General features: G+C 33.0%; 3 protein-coding genes across 3 annotated transcripts; 1 reads left to right on the top strand and 2 right to left on the bottom strand.

Moving 5' to 3' along the window:
* Positions 1-1,990: 1,990 nt before the first annotated feature.
* LOC134249537 (agrin-like) lies at positions 1,991-6,264 on the bottom strand. The gene is made up of 7 exons (XM_062731872.1): positions 6,163-6,264; positions 5,724-5,819; positions 5,042-5,245; positions 4,318-4,485; positions 2,749-2,876; positions 2,457-2,646; positions 1,991-2,077 (listed from the first exon to the last, which is right to left on the bottom strand). Exons 1-7 carry the CDS (start codon positions 6,194-6,196, stop codon positions 2,004-2,006), a joined length of 894 nt encoding a protein of 297 aa, XP_062587856.1. The 5' UTR covers positions 6,197-6,264; the 3' UTR covers positions 1,991-2,003.
* Positions 6,265-8,603: 2,339 nt separating this feature from the next.
* LOC134249536 (manganese-dependent ADP-ribose/CDP-alcohol diphosphatase-like) lies at positions 8,604-9,832 on the bottom strand. The gene is made up of 2 exons (XM_062731871.1): positions 9,152-9,832; positions 8,604-9,046 (listed from the first exon to the last, which is right to left on the bottom strand). The coding sequence occupies exons 1-2, from the start codon at positions 9,819-9,821 to the stop codon at positions 8,733-8,735; spliced, it is 984 nt and encodes a 327-aa protein (XP_062587855.1). The 5' UTR covers positions 9,822-9,832; the 3' UTR covers positions 8,604-8,732.
* A 1,335-nt stretch (positions 9,833-11,167) lies between these two features.
* LOC134249532 (Rieske domain-containing protein-like) lies at positions 11,168-13,985 on the top strand. The gene is made up of 5 exons (XM_062731869.1): positions 11,168-11,185; positions 12,456-12,582; positions 12,684-12,718; positions 12,913-12,993; positions 13,105-13,985. The coding sequence occupies exons 1-5, from the start codon at positions 11,168-11,170 to the stop codon at positions 13,288-13,290; spliced, it is 447 nt and encodes a 148-aa protein (XP_062587853.1). The 3' UTR covers positions 13,291-13,985.
* The last annotated feature ends 3,310 nt before the right edge of the window (positions 13,986-17,295 follow it).

Genomic DNA, 17,295 nt, shown 5'->3' with positions numbered 1-17,295 from the left:
GATTCATTAAAATGCAATATTTTTCATGACAAGTAGCCTTGCTCAGCTCAGTGGTTTAATGACCTTTCAAGCTGCTAATTACACCCCTGCTCTGAAGGATAGGGGGGTATACTGTTTTACCCTTGTTTGTCTGTCCTTTCTTCCAAATTTCTCAGCAACTACTCATTGCAGATGCTTGAAATTTTAGCACATTCTTTGCTGGGGCATTTCATATGGTAGGATTCATTATATCCCCCGCAAACGAAGTTTGGGGTGTATATAGGAATCACCTTGTCGGTCTGTCCGTCTGTCTGTGCAAACGTGTCCGGTCCATATCTTTCTTACGGAGGGACGTTAAAATCTACTACTCCGCACAAAGATTGCCCATGACCTAAGGGTGTGTCATGACCTTGACCCAAGGTCATTTGGGGAAGTTCAAGGTCACTGGAAGAAAAATTCATAATTTGTGTCCGGTCCATATCTTTCTAATGGATAAACTTGGTAAGTTTTCATTTCACACAAAGATTGCCCATGACCCAAGGGTGTGTCATGACCTTGACCCAAGTTCATTTGGGGAAGTTCAAGGTCACCGGAAGAAAAATTTTATAATTCATGTCCAGTCCACATCTTTTTTATGGATAAACTTGGTAGGTTATCATTTCATGCAAAGATTGCCCATGACATAAAGGTGTGTCATGACCTTGACCCAAGGTCATTTGGGGAAGTTCAAGATCACTGGAAGAAAAATTTCATTTGTGTCCGGTCCATATCTTTCTTATGGATAAATTTGGTAGGTTCTCATTTCACACAAAGATTGCCCATGACACAAGGGTGTGTCATGACCTTGACCCAAGATCATTTGGGGAACTTCAAGGTCACTGGAAGAAAAGTTTCATAATTAGTGTCCGGTCCATATCTTTCTTATGGATAAATTTGGTAGGTTTTCATTTCACACAAAGATTGCACATGACCTCAGGGTGTGTCATGACCTTGACCCAAGGTCATTTGGGGAAGTTCAAGGTCACTGGAAGTAAAATTCATAATTTGTGTCCGGTCCATATCTTTCTTATGGATAAACTTGGTAGGTTGTCATTCCACACAAAGATTGCCCATAACCCAAGGGTATGTCATGACCTTGACCCAAGGTCATTTGGGAACTTCAAGGTCACTGGAAGAAAAGTTTCATAATTCATGTGTGATACATATCTTTATTATGGAAAAACTTCCTTCTGAAAAACCCAGTGGGGGGTATTTTGTCCCGTTTGGACAGTTCTAGTTTTTATTCAAATCTGATGTCAACTACCTGTTTATCCGTGAGTCTGCCTGTACAATACATTACAATTTTTCATCCTGTCAATGTGAAGGACAACTGACTATTAATCCAGTCAAACAAATGCATCGTTTTGTTGTTGAACAAATATAAATCAAAGAAGAAAAAAGATCAACTGACAGTCCCATTTCAAAACGACATTTATTTAATCGAAACTACAATGAAGCGCATTGAAGTGGTAAAATTCTCCGTTTGGATGAAAAGTTCTGAGTCATGTTTTGAAGGTCAATTATAACATAATGACACGCCCATATTTTTAGAAACGAGAAAGTAATATTTGTCGTAGTTTTAGGACATCCCATTCTTCGCGACAAGCATCATGAGTTACACTGAAATGGAGCCTTAAAAAAATTAGAAGAGGGAGTTAGAGACTCCCTGCTTCTGTTAAACACAAATTGCAACGAATATGTACATATTTTTGAACTTATCATGTCTATTGAAGTTATTACAACATGCATGTTTCGGTCGAACACGTGTTTACTCGGTGTTTATTTAGATCCTCAATTTGATTGGCTATTATATTTATGGAAAACCTGTTCTACAGGTATTTGAAGAAACAACTTGACCGTTTTATCAATTTCTAAAGAAATGGGCGTGTCAAAAGATGACAATAAACACTCTAAATATAGCTCAAAACGTTCCATTCGAACGGAAAATTTTACCACTTCAATGCGCTTCATTGTATATTATAACTTCAACCAATAACATGTTGTGTTATGTAACGTGGACAAACTCCTGTCATCAAAATAGCAGCTCCTGACGTGTCACCTGAAAAGAGAATAATGATTGGTTCAATAAAGGGAAGTCCATAATGGATTTCGAAGACATTCAAAAGGTTTAAGGTTCATCATCCCACTGTCCAATCGTAAAATATTGCTTTCGTTTTTAACTTTTTAAATGAAATGTACCTTGTAAGTAAAGTGCACATAACTTCAGTAAATCCTGCATGGCAAAATTTGACATTTTGTCTTTTAACTTGACAATTTTGTTTTATATAAAATTGCATGAAGTATTCGTTTATCTCTCTTGTCGTATGGTCAATGGACCTTAACACTTCCAAAATAACAGCAAGCGTTTTTTATTTTTTTGTACATACAATTCATAAAATAAAGTAATGTACAATAAAAGTTTTTTTCCCCAATCTTACCATTTTTGCTCATTTGTGCAACGTGTCTGCAGTAGTAACACTCTGAATAGTAAGTGTGTTTATCAGCGCCACACACATAGTCAGATACAGTGTGAGTGGTACCACTTATATGTGGGCAGTTGACTGAATTCGTAGATCCGCCTTCCACAGCAATGGATCCCACATGAGACATATATTTGCTACAATCAACCTAATATATAGAAGAAAAATTTTCATCAGAATATAAAAAAAATAGGTTAAAGGAGCGTATCAGAAAAGTGTATTTGAATAGTAAAAAAAAAAAAATTCTTACTGCAATGGTCTTAGTGGGGTCTGAACCGTCACAAGTCCCAGCGTGCTGGACTTCGTATCTTTCCAAGTAAGTAGGGTTGTTGTACTTCAAATATCGGCAATAGGTCTGCTTCAAGATACAGGGGTTTTCTATAAAAAGACAAACGACCCGATTATCGTATGGTCAATTTCATATTTTAAAGCTTTTTGGTTATTTTCCTCCATAATAGTACAGTCGTTTGGCCAGTTCCGGATTTTGGCCAGTTCCGAATAATTAGTAATTTAAGGACTGATGATTAATAAATTCAACGGTGTAAAAATAAATTGATTTCTATGGTAAGAAGGCTTATCTATGAGTGTTTGAATTATGTGAAGTTTTGATTTTTTGCCCTCAGTTTGGTTTCGTTATCGTACTTGAAACAGTTGGCATACTTTTACAATGCAACAAATCTGAATCACCGCGACGCGTAAGTCTGCAGAAAAACCTCTGTAGATGCATAAATTTTTCACATAAAACAACGTTCCAGGTATCAAAAGTAAGTTTGATATGTACTCTAATATATACTAAAAATTTGTCAAAAATAAATATTTAGAACACTGGAAGATATCGAAATATTTTCGTGTTCTTATTTTACCAGTTCCGAATACCCATTTTAAACACTATTATAAATTCACTCTTCGATGTTTTTTTTCATTGTAAACGTGACTTATTATACCCTCGCTTGAAAAACAGGAAGAAGGGGTATAAAGTAATGGGATGTTTGTCCATCCAACCGTCTGTACGTCCGTCCGTCCGTCTAGCTGTACGTCCATCTGTCTGATATGCTCTGGTGTATCCATTTCTTATCCGCAACCCCTCCTCTACCACTGAATAAAGTTTAATGACGCTTCACAGAATTTAATGAGTCTTTCACAGAATCTTTGTTTAACAGTGCCAAAGTGCACCTATTTTATTTTTGGATCTGGTACATAATTTAGGCTCCCTGAGAAAAACATAGATACTGCCATTCTTTGTAATATTGAAAGGTATATCCATCTCTTATACGCAATTCCTCCTATACAACTGAATAAGATTTAATAATACTTTCACGTATTCTTTATTGCATTGTGACATTGTGACCTTTTATTTTACTTTTTGATCTGACATTTATTTCGGGTAAAACATGGAGTTTGTCTTAAATAATCATAAAGGAGGCGTGGGGTATCATTAAAATGAGCTCAGTGCCCACGGTACCTCTAGTTTCTCTTCAACCTTTGGAAATACATATAATTTATTGGTAAGCAATTAATTTAACTTTTCTTAGGCATGCCAATGGATAACGTCTGGGACGTATATTTGTTAATTTAGGGTTGAATTGAAAAAGAATCTCTAGGGTATCCGGAACCCGTCGGGTAAGTTGCGAAATAAATTTTTTTGAGGGAAGTCTGAACTTTTATGAAACAATATTTAATTCCACAAGTCATCGAACTACCTTGACAAAACACTTGGATTTTGATATAATTCCTAGTATATTTATAGCACCATCGAATCGGAACTGGCCAAATAACTGTATGATAAAATGGTTAAGATGCATCAAAGTAGAATACAGACTGTATGTGACATTTGCGTTGCTGCAGACGGGGTCCAGAGTTTCGTCACATTTCGTCGGACATTCGTGACTGGCTTCCAGTTTCGTACAGGGTCCAGTGTGTGACTTGGTCATGTGATCTCCAGCAGCGGCCAAAGCACAAGCTGATTCCTCCAAATGGCACTGACTTTCTGTTAAAAGATAATTGTAAAATTCAATTCCACCTTAGTGTATCAGCACCAATACACTGTAGTAACCAAATTTTAATCATATTCCACCGATTAATTTCAAAAAATTAGAATTCAGATAAACTGGTCAAAGTCTTGACAATATTGGTAACCTTTACGAAACGATCTCCCAATTTACCATTGATTCAAGGTCTAAGAAACCATCCCTTTTGGGTATATCTGCTAAGAAAGCATCTCTATCTAGGTGTGTCGGACATCAAATGATATTCAGCGACCACCAATGGCAAATTTTGCCAATTAATTTTGCTTTTACCAAAGATGTCGACAGTCTTGAATGACAAATACAATAAGTTTAAAGCCAAAGGAATTATTTCAATCACCACGTAATGAAACAATATATGATCTCGGAAACCTCTTATATAAGGCTAGGTTCAACTAACCTCGGTAAGTTGCGTTTTGCTATTTCAACAAGGGTTATCTCTTATCTCATATACTGTTCTTTTATCACAAATATTCTACTTGTTTCTTTTTTTTTTATTTGAATCACATCGTTTCTTACTGTAGGTAACTCCGTCTGTTCCGCAGACTTCTCCGGTTGTCTCCTCCTCGTCGCAGGGTTCTTGTTGTCGACAGTCGTAATGAGTTGGTACTGACACCGGACCACCGTGGCCACCTGATGAGCATGTTCCTGTATGGGCCAGCCCTAAGAAACGGTGGTGAAGTTTGGCTTCACATTCAGCGATCTGTAGTTTGCACATGTTACCTGAAGAAAGAATACATCAATCTTGCTTTCATCTTGATCGAAAGTTTGATATCCAAACTTTGTATTTCTGTCATGTTCTAAATTTTGAATGTACCTGGTGGAAGTGCATGTAAAGTTGTCATAGGTTACTCTAATTTTTTTTTATTTCCTTCCTCCAGGTAAATTAAAGATTTACAACAGGGCATTCCTATGTTTGATAAACTGAATATAAAATCAGTGGTGGGTAGTGGTGCGAAATTTGACTCGCTGTATTCGTAATTGCACGTGATTAACCTATAGACCAAGACTCAACCAAGTTCATCGTATACTACATATAGTACATCTTAAAAAAAAACAGCATGTTGTGTACTTGTTGGTTCCGTAATATTTTATTGAAGAAAAAATCAGAAGAAGGAAAAGACACTATTTTTTAAATAAAAAGACGACGAAAAAAGTAATTTGTCTCCAGAGCATACATGTAAATGAAAAGAGAACTTACTGTATGTTATGTGATTGGTTCCACATACTGGTGAGTACTGGGCTGTACATATCTTCTGACATGCGTGTGGGAGAACCAGCTGGCTGGCAATTGACCCTATACCAAAATAGGACGTTTTTAATATAAAATTAAAACTTATATGCCTATGATGTTAACTTTAATTTTAAATTCTGAATTTTTTAAAGGTAACACTCTTATTTCTTGTTTGAAAATGGAACATAAAGTCCAAACCTTGAACTTCAGGCCTTGTCAAACTGATTTTATTTTTCAGCAAGATACATACATGTATGCATTCCCTTGTATTCCACAATACCAGATTTACGAATTTGTATTAATCTTTTAAAATAATCAGTAAAAGTGTATATAATCAAATTTGGTTTTTATGTACATGTAGTTCAAATGTAGAATTAAATTTTAACCAGTTTATAAAATAACATACCAATGAGGCAGGAAAGAATCAGAAGTTGGTTCATTGCGGTGCTAAGTCTATGATAATGTGAATAGAATTCAACCTTATCAGTTTAGATAGGATTATCGTCAACAATTCGTGACAATTTCTACTACCTTTCGATGGGTCCCAAAGGTGAAAGGTCAATGTATTAACTTAATATTTAGATTACACATTGTATCTCTTAGCTTTCAAAATGAAATTTTATAAAATACTTTTACTCCCAAAAACTGAAGAAAAATTTTTAACTGACTTGATATAGTCAAGGGGCAAGGACAAAAATACTAGTAAAATGCTTCCCAGATGATACTAGTTTTAGTTTTTCATCTAGCTTTGTGATGAAACTTTAGGCGATGGTTCGCTCTTAGTTTTAAAATTCTAGTTTTCATACTGATTTTGATTGATTAATTGAATGCTTGTTGTGTAACTCCCGCTCAAGAATTTTTCACTCAAAGAGAGACGCCACCACTTGCCGATGGACAGCTGTAAAATGAATTTTGTCCTATATGCTCCGCATTTACGGCCATTGAGCAGTGAGGGGTCTTTTTCGTGCCAGCGCCTGCTGCGACATGGGGCATAGGTTTATGAATACGGTCTCATCCACTGTGGGATTTGAACCCACGACGTAATATTACTTTGCGACTTTAGAGCAGACGCTCTAACCACTGCGCCACGCGAGCGACTTACTGATTTTGAGGGCAAAGGATAAAATGTTGAGATGGTTTAATATGATTTTCAGATTCATTCATTAGGAATGGACCCATTGATTTTGAAATTAGAAGGCCAAACTTGTAGTTTCTGAATATTGAATAACATCCTTTCCTTTATAGGAGAGCACATCTAGTGCATGAATTACAGCTTTCTTATTCTTCTCTCCAAGACCGTCATACGGGACGTCAAACGATGCCCATGTTAACGACCCAAACCCCTTTGGCACGCAAAAGACCGCCCTTGTTGTAGGGCAAATAAGAGTAGGCTTAATGGGGACGCCAGGGAGGCTACAAATATTCAAATCCGATCACAGGACATCATTTTTACCGCCAAATATATGACGGAAATGGCGTCAAACAACACTGATAGCCAATCATTATTCTCTCCTGAATAACTTGAGTAAAATATTTATGCACTTGAATTGACTGAACGAAAAAATTTAAACATCAATTTTATTGTTTAATTAAGGGGGGACCTATGTCGTTCTACGTCAAAGCAGCGTTATGTGACGTCACAATAGCGACGTTTGTTTTTTACCTGTTGACTTTTGCAACGGTGATATAGGCATAACCTTGTTAATAATCAATAACGTACACAAACTACAAAAAGAAAATTTATTCATAACAGTTTTATTTGATTTATGGAGTTTGTTAAAATTAGAATTCTCTTCCTTTGGTAGAAAATTCAAGCAATAAAAGTTGTAAAGAAATACCTCGACGATATGCTGATATATAAGTGCAGAAAGATTTAAGATAAAATTCAGCAAAGAAAGCGGCTTAAAACAGGGAAATATGTTTAATTTTATGTTTACCATTAATTGTATTTTCTGGATAAAACTAAGAAAAAATCAAGAAATGTGCTTGTACGTATATTTGCTCATTGATTTGTAGTGCAAGCAGATTTTATTGTATAAAGTCATTCCTAAGATCTAATACATGTAGCTGTTGGTTGTTGACGGGAAAATAGGGAGGGGGGGGGGGCAGAACGAATAGAATGAAGAAGAAAAGAATTAATCTGTTTAAATAATTGTTTCTAATCAAAACGCAATACTCGTTTTTCGAAAAATAGTTTTATATTCAGATGTTTTTCAGTAGCTTAGTAATACTTACCTTTATTTTAGTGCAGAAAGGTCAATATTTATGACATAAGAGTACGAAAATAAAGAAAACCTCATATTTCTCGTTTATTTTATCATAAAGGTATACTTTTTTCTTTGTTAAAATAAAGAGATGAATCGTTTCTTTCAAAAAATATGAATTACAACATTTTCACACAAAGACTTTTTAAGATATTACCTGTTATGCATGTCGAAATTGTAAAAAATATGACAATAAAAACGGGGTGATGCTTACATTGTGCGCCTTTAAAATTTTTCATGCGAAATATATTTCAATGAATTTACCTTCATTTTAAAGATACAAGTCATATAGATTAAATACATGTTGATTTCGAATGTGATTTGATATTTTTGGTACTTATTAGCGCATATTTGGAGTAGAACAAGAATGTCTGAAAATAATCTATTTTTAGCCTTTCACACTGTTTTTGCACGTGCTCCTGTCTAAAAATAAGCATATAAAGGTATTGTTTTTAATACCTAAATATTAAGAGCAAGTGGTCAGGAAAGAAATGTCAAAGTTTTGAAAATTTCACACAAAGACTTTTCGGACATAGGTCCCCCCTTAATGTGAAAGAAATCAACGGGCAATAAAAACGATAAAAATTTTCAATAAATAAAAAAGCACTTCATTTAAAACACGTCTCCTGAGTCAGTTCTTCGTATCAAAACATTGCGTGATTTGTGGTTTCATAGACCTAAGATTAAAATAAACAATAAAATATTGGTTTCATCAACTGGTTTCAGTCCGTATGGGGTACTTTAGGTCAATACAGAAGTCGGGAACATTTCCGTTTCCTTTGATTTCAAGTTTGTTGTCATAGAGATACGCGGTGCCAAACGGGTTATTGTCTATTGCCTCTATAACTCCTGCCAGTGTTATATGATGAATTCCTGATTCGTCCAAGTCAAATCCACCATCGTGGTCGTGGCCACTGCAATAACACAACACACAGTCTTTGTTGGCCTCAAGAACTTGTAAGATCTCGTCATAGTTCCAAAGCAGATTTGCCGCATGCGCACTGCTTTCCAAAACTGGAAGGTGACCTTGAATAAAAATATAAACCATTAGAAAAGTTAGATATCAACTGAAGAGGAGATATAAATTTCATGTCATAGCAAAAGAGATTGTTCAAAGATATGAATATTTACCAATTACGATGACATTTTGTTTCTTTCTTTTGGCCTCTTCAAGCTCCTCATCCAACCACTGAACCTGTCTTGTAGAGCATCCGCCATTGTACTTCACAAACCTTTTTTTTAACCCCACGAGACCTTCTGGGCTGTTCCAAGTGTCATTCTGGTTTATCGCACCTAACGTGTTCCATGCTTGGTCGAAATATCTGTAAGATTTATCAACTCCTAGCAAACTGACCTCATAACAATCTAGCGCAACAAGTCGGAGTCTTGGATGCAGGTCAACTGAATAATACGCACAGTCGGGAGGTGAATTACATTCCTCTTTTGGTCCTAACTCGGAAGTCATCAGAAATTTACGTTCAAAATTGTACAGTTCGTGATTCCCCCATACATGATAAACATCCTTCTGTAATTCATTAAAATTATTCAGAACTCGTTGTAAACAAATATCAGATTTCTTCTCAGAGAAGCATTTCCCGTCTATGATGTCACCAAGTTGGAGTACGCTGTCTATTTTCTCTTTCTTCCAAACGTTAACGGCTTCCTTTAGTAGCGTCAGTGAACGGCGATAAAATCTCTCGTTGGTCTTGCTGAAATTGAATCCGTTTTCGGAGTCTGCGTATTGCACGTCTGCTATTAGTCCAAATTTGTAATGGGGTAGGCGTCTAGCAATGTTAGCCATCCCTCTCACCTGCTAAAAGAAAGGAAAAGCAATCTTGGGATGAAGAAAATGATTTTACAGATAGACAATTCATAATTGATCATAAAACAATATATTGTTTTTATAACATAAACAGCATGCGAAGAAAAAATATGTCTACACATTTAAAAATGTTTCCGTGGTTACATCTTTTAAAGCTAAAGATTGGAATATATAAAGTTAAATGAATACTTTTTTTAACATTTCACCTTTCAATTTCTAATGTTATGTAGAAAAATCCCAGTGTGGTCAATTTATTTTAAATTTTGCCTATGGTCAGGGACGAAGGCAATGCACAAGTTTACATAAGGCAAAATTTACCTAGGAGTTAAATATGACGCGGATAATGATCTAAGTGACACTGAGTGACTAGATACATATATAATTAGACGTAATTAAATGTAATCATAATTATCTTAATCTATAATCAAAAATAGAGTTTTTATTAAATATTGAATTTTAATATGCTGTAAATATTTTTCATATGTTAATAAAATGTAAACTTTAATATTCTTAAACTTACTCTTAAAACAATTCGACAGGTATTGTTTTAAAGGCAGTTAAAATATACAACAATTTTCAATTCAATGATAGGATATTTAAAGTTCATTCTATTTTAACTTCAAATATAGTACAAGCAGAGGATTAAAAAAAAAATCGTATTTGGTTATATAATAAATAATTAAAATATAATTCATTTGCAATCAATGAAATTGAAAATTTTAAATGAATGATATATAAATGAATTAAATTTAATGAATTAAAAATCTAATATAATATATATTTTTCAAATTAAGCCCATTAATCATTAATTTTTAAAATATATATACGCGATTACATATTTAAACGTCATACTAGTATTACCTTAACGACTTAATTGTTAGACATGTAAATATAAACAATATATGTCTTTATTGCACAATGATTACTTCAACATCTGACTCACGACCTCCACGCACCTGTTATGACGTGGAACTGTTTTTATGACATGAATTGGACACCATAGTAAATAAAAAGAAGATGTGCCCATGAACGTTACTTTGTGATGTTTTAGATATTTTGTCTCATATTTGGTAAATATAAATTCAAAATGATTTACTCACGAAAACCCTGGACCCTTTCTCTATAATACAGGTTGTCTAAAATCGTGTTGAAATAAAAATAAAAGTGACCATTCATCTGATATGGTAATTGCATAGTCGCAATAAAGCAAGATTATTCCCCTTGTTAGAACTCTTCCTTGTTCTAATGTAAACACAAAAAATGTCAGAGGCAGAGATGTTTCAGTGTTTATAAGTAGGTGTATATATTTTTTTCAACAATTAAAGATGGAGAGTGCCTACATGGTTAATATAGTGATCCTTTAGTCGTAAAAGATTTATTTTCCAAAAGCTACAATGCAGTCTATACAGTGTTGTATATTATGTTGCAACCTATTAAATTACAAAATTTTAATTTTTAACTGTGATTTTGAACTTATCGATACGAAATGACATTGCATCAAGGTCATGACACACCATCAGGTCATAGAAAAATCTCTTACAAAATATGAGCCTCAGATGATTCTCCATTACAATCAAATTATATTGCCTATACACAAGCCCCTGTGCTTTAACGTTAGATTTATTCTTCAAAATTACAATCAGTGTGCACATTAGAAAATTAAAGACCTGTAATGAACTTTACACATTTTATACCAGTGACCTTGAACTTGCTGAAATGACTTTCCATCAAGGTCATGTCACACCCCCAGGTCATTAAAAATCTCTTTTACTCTTCACCATTACAAAGGATACATTGCCTAGACAAGAATTTCACACTTTTCTGCTAGTGACCTCTAACTTTCGGGAAATGAATAACCTTAGGTCAAGGTCACAACAAATTTGAAGAATATTAGCAATTTTTATACAAGCTTCCAGTGATTGTTCCTATTAAAGTTATACCTTAACATTTTTTTTTTACCTTTCTGCAAGAACCTTGAACTTTGGTGGAATGACCTTGGGTTAAAGTCTCAACTTACCCTTGTGTCAAAAGCATTCTCTGTATCAATTACAAATTTACAGTGAATCTCCACTACAAAATTACATTATATTGACTACACAGAATTTTATACCTTTTCTTTCTTTAGACAAACCCTTGGATCAAAAGCAGTCTTTATACTAAATATGAACTTCCAGTGAGCTATCATGAAATCAAAGATTCTAGATAGACAAAAATTTTATACTTATTCTGCCAGTGACCTTGAACTTGCTGAAATGACCTTGTGTCTAGCATGAAACTGTTGGATAATATTAGCAATTTTTAATCCATGTACCAAGTATGAGATTGCAGTGTTCCTTTATAACAATATTTAGGCTGGACAACATTGCACTGACAGCAAGATAGATAAGGTGATTCCTTTTTTCCCCCAAATTTCTAAACTTGTTGTTATAAAAAAAGTTGGGATGGAAATTACACCATTAAACTTTTTCAACTTAATCATGCTGCAGACCTGTGGCTATATTCATATATCTTTGGTATTATTGTATATACATATTATACAAACATTGTGAGAGCAAATACTATTGTCCAATTCCTCAGTTGACTTAATTATAAACCACAACTGTTTTCCTGCAGGAGTGTTTTGTCTGCCAAGTGGATGAGTTTAAACACACATCAAAGAGGAGATTCCAGGTACATGACCATGACATTGTGATCATTCAACAACAAGGGAACTTTTTTGCCCTCGATAGCTTTTGTTATCGTAAGTCATTATCATCATTCCTTTGTCAAGTGTTACATTTTGAATATTTTCATTAATCCTTGATGGCATTATTTATGTACATTGCATTTTTTCTATCTTAGATGCAGGGGGACCCTTATACATGGGAGATATTGAGGTAAAATTGCCATTTTTTCTTTTACATGACATTTTCTTATGTGATGTTTTCGAGGTTTGAGATATTTTGTTGGGATGACATTTTGTTGATTGATAAATATATAATTTACATTTCATGGTGGTCATAATAATTGTTTTAAATAGCCAAAACATTCATATTATTCTTAACATTGATTTTCAGTTTTATTTTTTCAGGACTTCAATGGGCTCTCTTGTTTGGTTTGTCCTTGGCACAAATATAAAGTCCACATAGAGAGTGGAAACATGATGTACCAGGTATGCCTGAAGAATGTATAACATGTACATGTTATATATATATATATAATAAAGATGTGAATTTCATAGGTAAAACTAACACAACATATTTTTTTCACTTTTGATTTATAGTCAATAGATCCTCATAATCCGAAGAAACCCCCAGTGTGGAAAAGCAGTGGCCAAAAGCAGCGACTACATCGAGTTACAGTACGGGACAAAAGTTTGTATGTCACCTTCACAGACTGTACGGGGGACCTCCAGTCAGACCAGTATAACACCAAGGAGTACCGACAGAAATGGAAAGATAGTAGTTAAACCCATACAAGTGATATCAACCAACCGTACACGAAATGTCAAATATTTTTTTTATCCTATTTAAGGGATCACTGTGGTACACCAAAAACTGTGGGAACTTGGAATCCTTCAGTGCTGTACTTGGCAGCATACCTTGTCCACAGAGGTTTAGGTACTGATTGCCCATGCCATCACCAGTACCAATACCAGCCTTTACACATTAATCCATGCTTTACTCAGCAGCATACGATGTCCCCAGAGATTTGGATACATGACCATCCATGTCATCAGCATAGCCAATGTTGAAAAAGTGAGACAATACAATACGTTCAACAGTTCTGGAACATTTGAATCTCTCATTGCTTTTTCATAAAAAAACTTGCAAATACTCCTTATAGAAATGAAAGATTGTATGAAGTTAATGAAACTTGGAAATTATAAACTGTATATAACAGGTACCAATTACCTGCCTTTAATTCTTGATTAAAATTAATATAAAGTGATGTCATGTTGGCATGTTCAACACTGTAAAACATTAATAAATAACCAATAAATAAATAAATGATGAAATAAAGAGATGAAACCCAAAATTTTAATTGGTCAACTTTATTGGTCACACAACTGCACAGCTTGAAGTGTACCTTAATCAATGACTAATAACAAGCATAGGAACTTTATACACATACATAATGCAGAACATCATATGTAATATCGTACAGTCCTCTTATAAAGAATATTATTTCTCATAATTAAAAAAAAAATCCTCATGATTATAACACTTCTGAAGAAAATGGAGTAGGTGTAATGAAAAATGTAAATTCCTTTTGTTCTTCGATATATATTAATGTTAAATAACCTTACCATTTATTCATGGATGATATAACTTAATAATGGGTATGTGAAGTTGAACAACAGAACATCACAACGGAAACAAAAATATCTGAGAAATCCTGTACAGTTTACGTACATTAGCTGATTAGCTGAACTTGAGGCATACATTGAAAAGAAAAAAAATCTGTTTTGAAAGCAACACACCTTGGAGTTTTTTGCTGTAAACCCTAATCAAATTACTGTGGGAGCCATATTAAAATAACAGTCCGTCAACACATTTATTGTGACTGTAATTTGGTAAGTTTATAACTTAACATTTTTAAATGTTATAAATAAATATTTTTTAATGAAAGACACGATAAATTTTGTAGTAATATTGCTTTGTCTGTTTAATGGTCTATCTTTTATTTATTTATTGTAACTAAATAATTCTAAAAGATTTCACGTACATGTAATTTCAAAAAACAAAATCAAGAATTGGTACCGTTTATACACATGTTTGACCACTTGAATACTTATTCCTAAATCTTTGAAGTTCTGTGAGTGAACAGCAATTATAAATAAAGAACCAGAAAAGAAAACATAAAATTGATCAATATGAAAAAAATAAATATGATACATTAAAGTTACTTCAATGAGAAGAAGAAGACAAAACAGAATACACATGTAATTCAAAGTATTTTGAACAAGGTCAAGCAAATAAAAAGTTATGTATGATATGGTTTCCTCCTAATAAACATATTATTTTTCCAATTCTTTTTTTTTTTTATTGTTATAATGATTAGTAAATAATGGTTAAAAAATATACTTTTCTCTTCAATAAATATCACACTATCACAGGAAATGACTTTTTTTCGTTGAGCAAAGGAAAAATTCATTTTCTAAAACAGCATTTTTTTACTAGTCATTTTAAAAATGAATCCAACAGTATAGAATGTGTATTGCAAAGAGTACTTTATGTGTGTGTTAATGTCTGCAAATGCAATATTGTTAGAGTAGAATACAATGCAAGAGTTTTCCTGAGAATAAATACACAAGAGCATATTATCATCAAGCACTATTTGGACTAGCAAACTTTTTACCTCATATGAATACATGTATTAATATGTTATATTTTTAAGCTTTTCAATATGTTAATTTACACCCTTCAATATGTTTACTCAGCATTTTAAATTGTTCAATATCAGTTGTTTTACTTTGTTCAATATGTAATGTGCTGTTTCACATTTGACATGCAGTATATGATTTTACATACATGTATTTCAATGACTCAAAATAAATGCATGATTTCACATTAGACTTGGTCTCTCTCTCTCTATCTCTCTTAGGTATATACATGAACACAATACACACTGTTGTATGATTTAGTATGGTATCTAAAGTACTGAAGGGGAATAGAGTAACAAGAATGTTTAAAAGTGATATACATGTATGAGATATGGAGCTGACATAGTTGATAAAATTGTACTCTGTCTCCTATTTCTAAAAATTCCGTACCTATCCTAACCCTGTATAGCAGTACTATAAAATAACAATATTAATTTTCTTTATTTCTATTTTACATCTTATAAAATTTCTGTTCTTTCCAAAAAATAAATTATATTTACAAAAAGATCTATTAATCAGATATACTGGTATTGAGATCAAGTTGAGTGACAAAGATTAATATGGCAATTATATATAGTTGCTTCACTTCATCACATTTACAGGATAAATTATCCTTCAGAGTCACTAAAAAGTAAAACTCCTACCATTGTTTTGTTCATTTTTTTTTCAATATACTGAGAAAAGGTTACAGTCCTGTGAAAAATGCAATGCATTTCTTTTATTTTGTTCTTCTATTATTTAAAGTCTCGTACTATTGAGATCCTAAAGAGGCTGTACTATTTATGAAGCTTTTTTTTTAAAAAATATGATAAAAAAGGTAATTGTGAAATTTTTTGTAAAAAGGCATTAACTCTACATTAATTTGATAAAAGGGCATTAACTCTACATACAAAAACAAATAGATACAAAAATATCAATGATTTGTAAGCTGGCCCTATTTGCATTAAACATGAATGGCACAAAGTGTACGCACAACATGTAAATAACAAAATATTCAACTCCTTTAAATCTCAATATTTACAATCACATGAACAAACAAAATAATCAAGTCTTTGTTCATTTCAATATGAAATTATAATAAAGCAAGTACATGACAATGATCTTGTGGGCTACATTTACAACTATCATATATGATGAATACAAATTCCCACCTTGACCTCACTGGCCTTTTGACCTATTGACCCCTTTGACTCAGACAATTAAAAGGTTTAAATTTTTTTGTGACATTGTATTGCTTGCTACGTGTTTATGTTGCGAGTAATTTTGAATGATATTAATAATGCCATAATCTTTATATATTTTGAATACATGTTCATGTATCTTGAAAAATAGTAAAAATATATTGAGAAAGAGTGCATTCAATAACATTTACTAGAATTACCGATTGAATTTTGTGTTATTGCACTGAAAGCAAACATTGACCAGTACCTGCTGGCCTAGTAAGCCAACAAAAATTCAAGGACATTTTCACTTCACAAATTTGCCATATAATGCCACCAAAACAGGTTATATATCCAAACAATTTAAGTAAATCATGAGACAAAGTTTAAATGAATAAAAAAAAAACTAAAAAATATGGTGGTAATATTACACACTGGTTTGATCAAATGAAACAATATTGTCGGCTCATATTCCATGGCGAGATCAAAATTATTAACAACATCCAACTAATAACTTAGTGTTTTACAACCCAGGAATGTGGTCTACAAAAACTATTGCAAACACTCAACACTGATAAATTTTAACCTAGACATCTTTATCATGCATTATATCTTATGCATTTAAATGCAAAAAACTAAATAATGCAAAAATTATTTTCAATAAAAAAAAACAGAAAAAAATAGTCTTTATAAAACATATCAAATGAATGTGTAACACTTGAATATGTATTTAAGTTACAAAAGTAACATGTATGTGGTATTAAAGCTAAATTACAACAGATCATGAAGAATATAGATAAATGTTTTAAAGTTTCACAAATCACATGTTGATAGGATAATGGGACAAAAAAATATTTGAATTGATATTAAACATCAAATGAATTTGTGAACCACACTTAACCAAACATTTATGTTAACTTTGGAATTG

The sequence above is a fragment of the Saccostrea cucullata genome, unplaced genomic scaffold (genome assembly GCF_032062105.1).
Source record: "Saccostrea cucullata isolate Sc308-1 unplaced genomic scaffold, CSIRO_AGI_Scuc_v1 ctg1054, whole genome shotgun sequence".
NCBI lineage: Eukaryota > Metazoa > Mollusca > Bivalvia > Ostreida > Ostreidae > Saccostrea > Saccostrea cuccullata.
The sequence above is the reverse complement of the archived record's forward strand: the minus strand, read 5'-3'. Positions and strand labels throughout refer to the sequence as shown.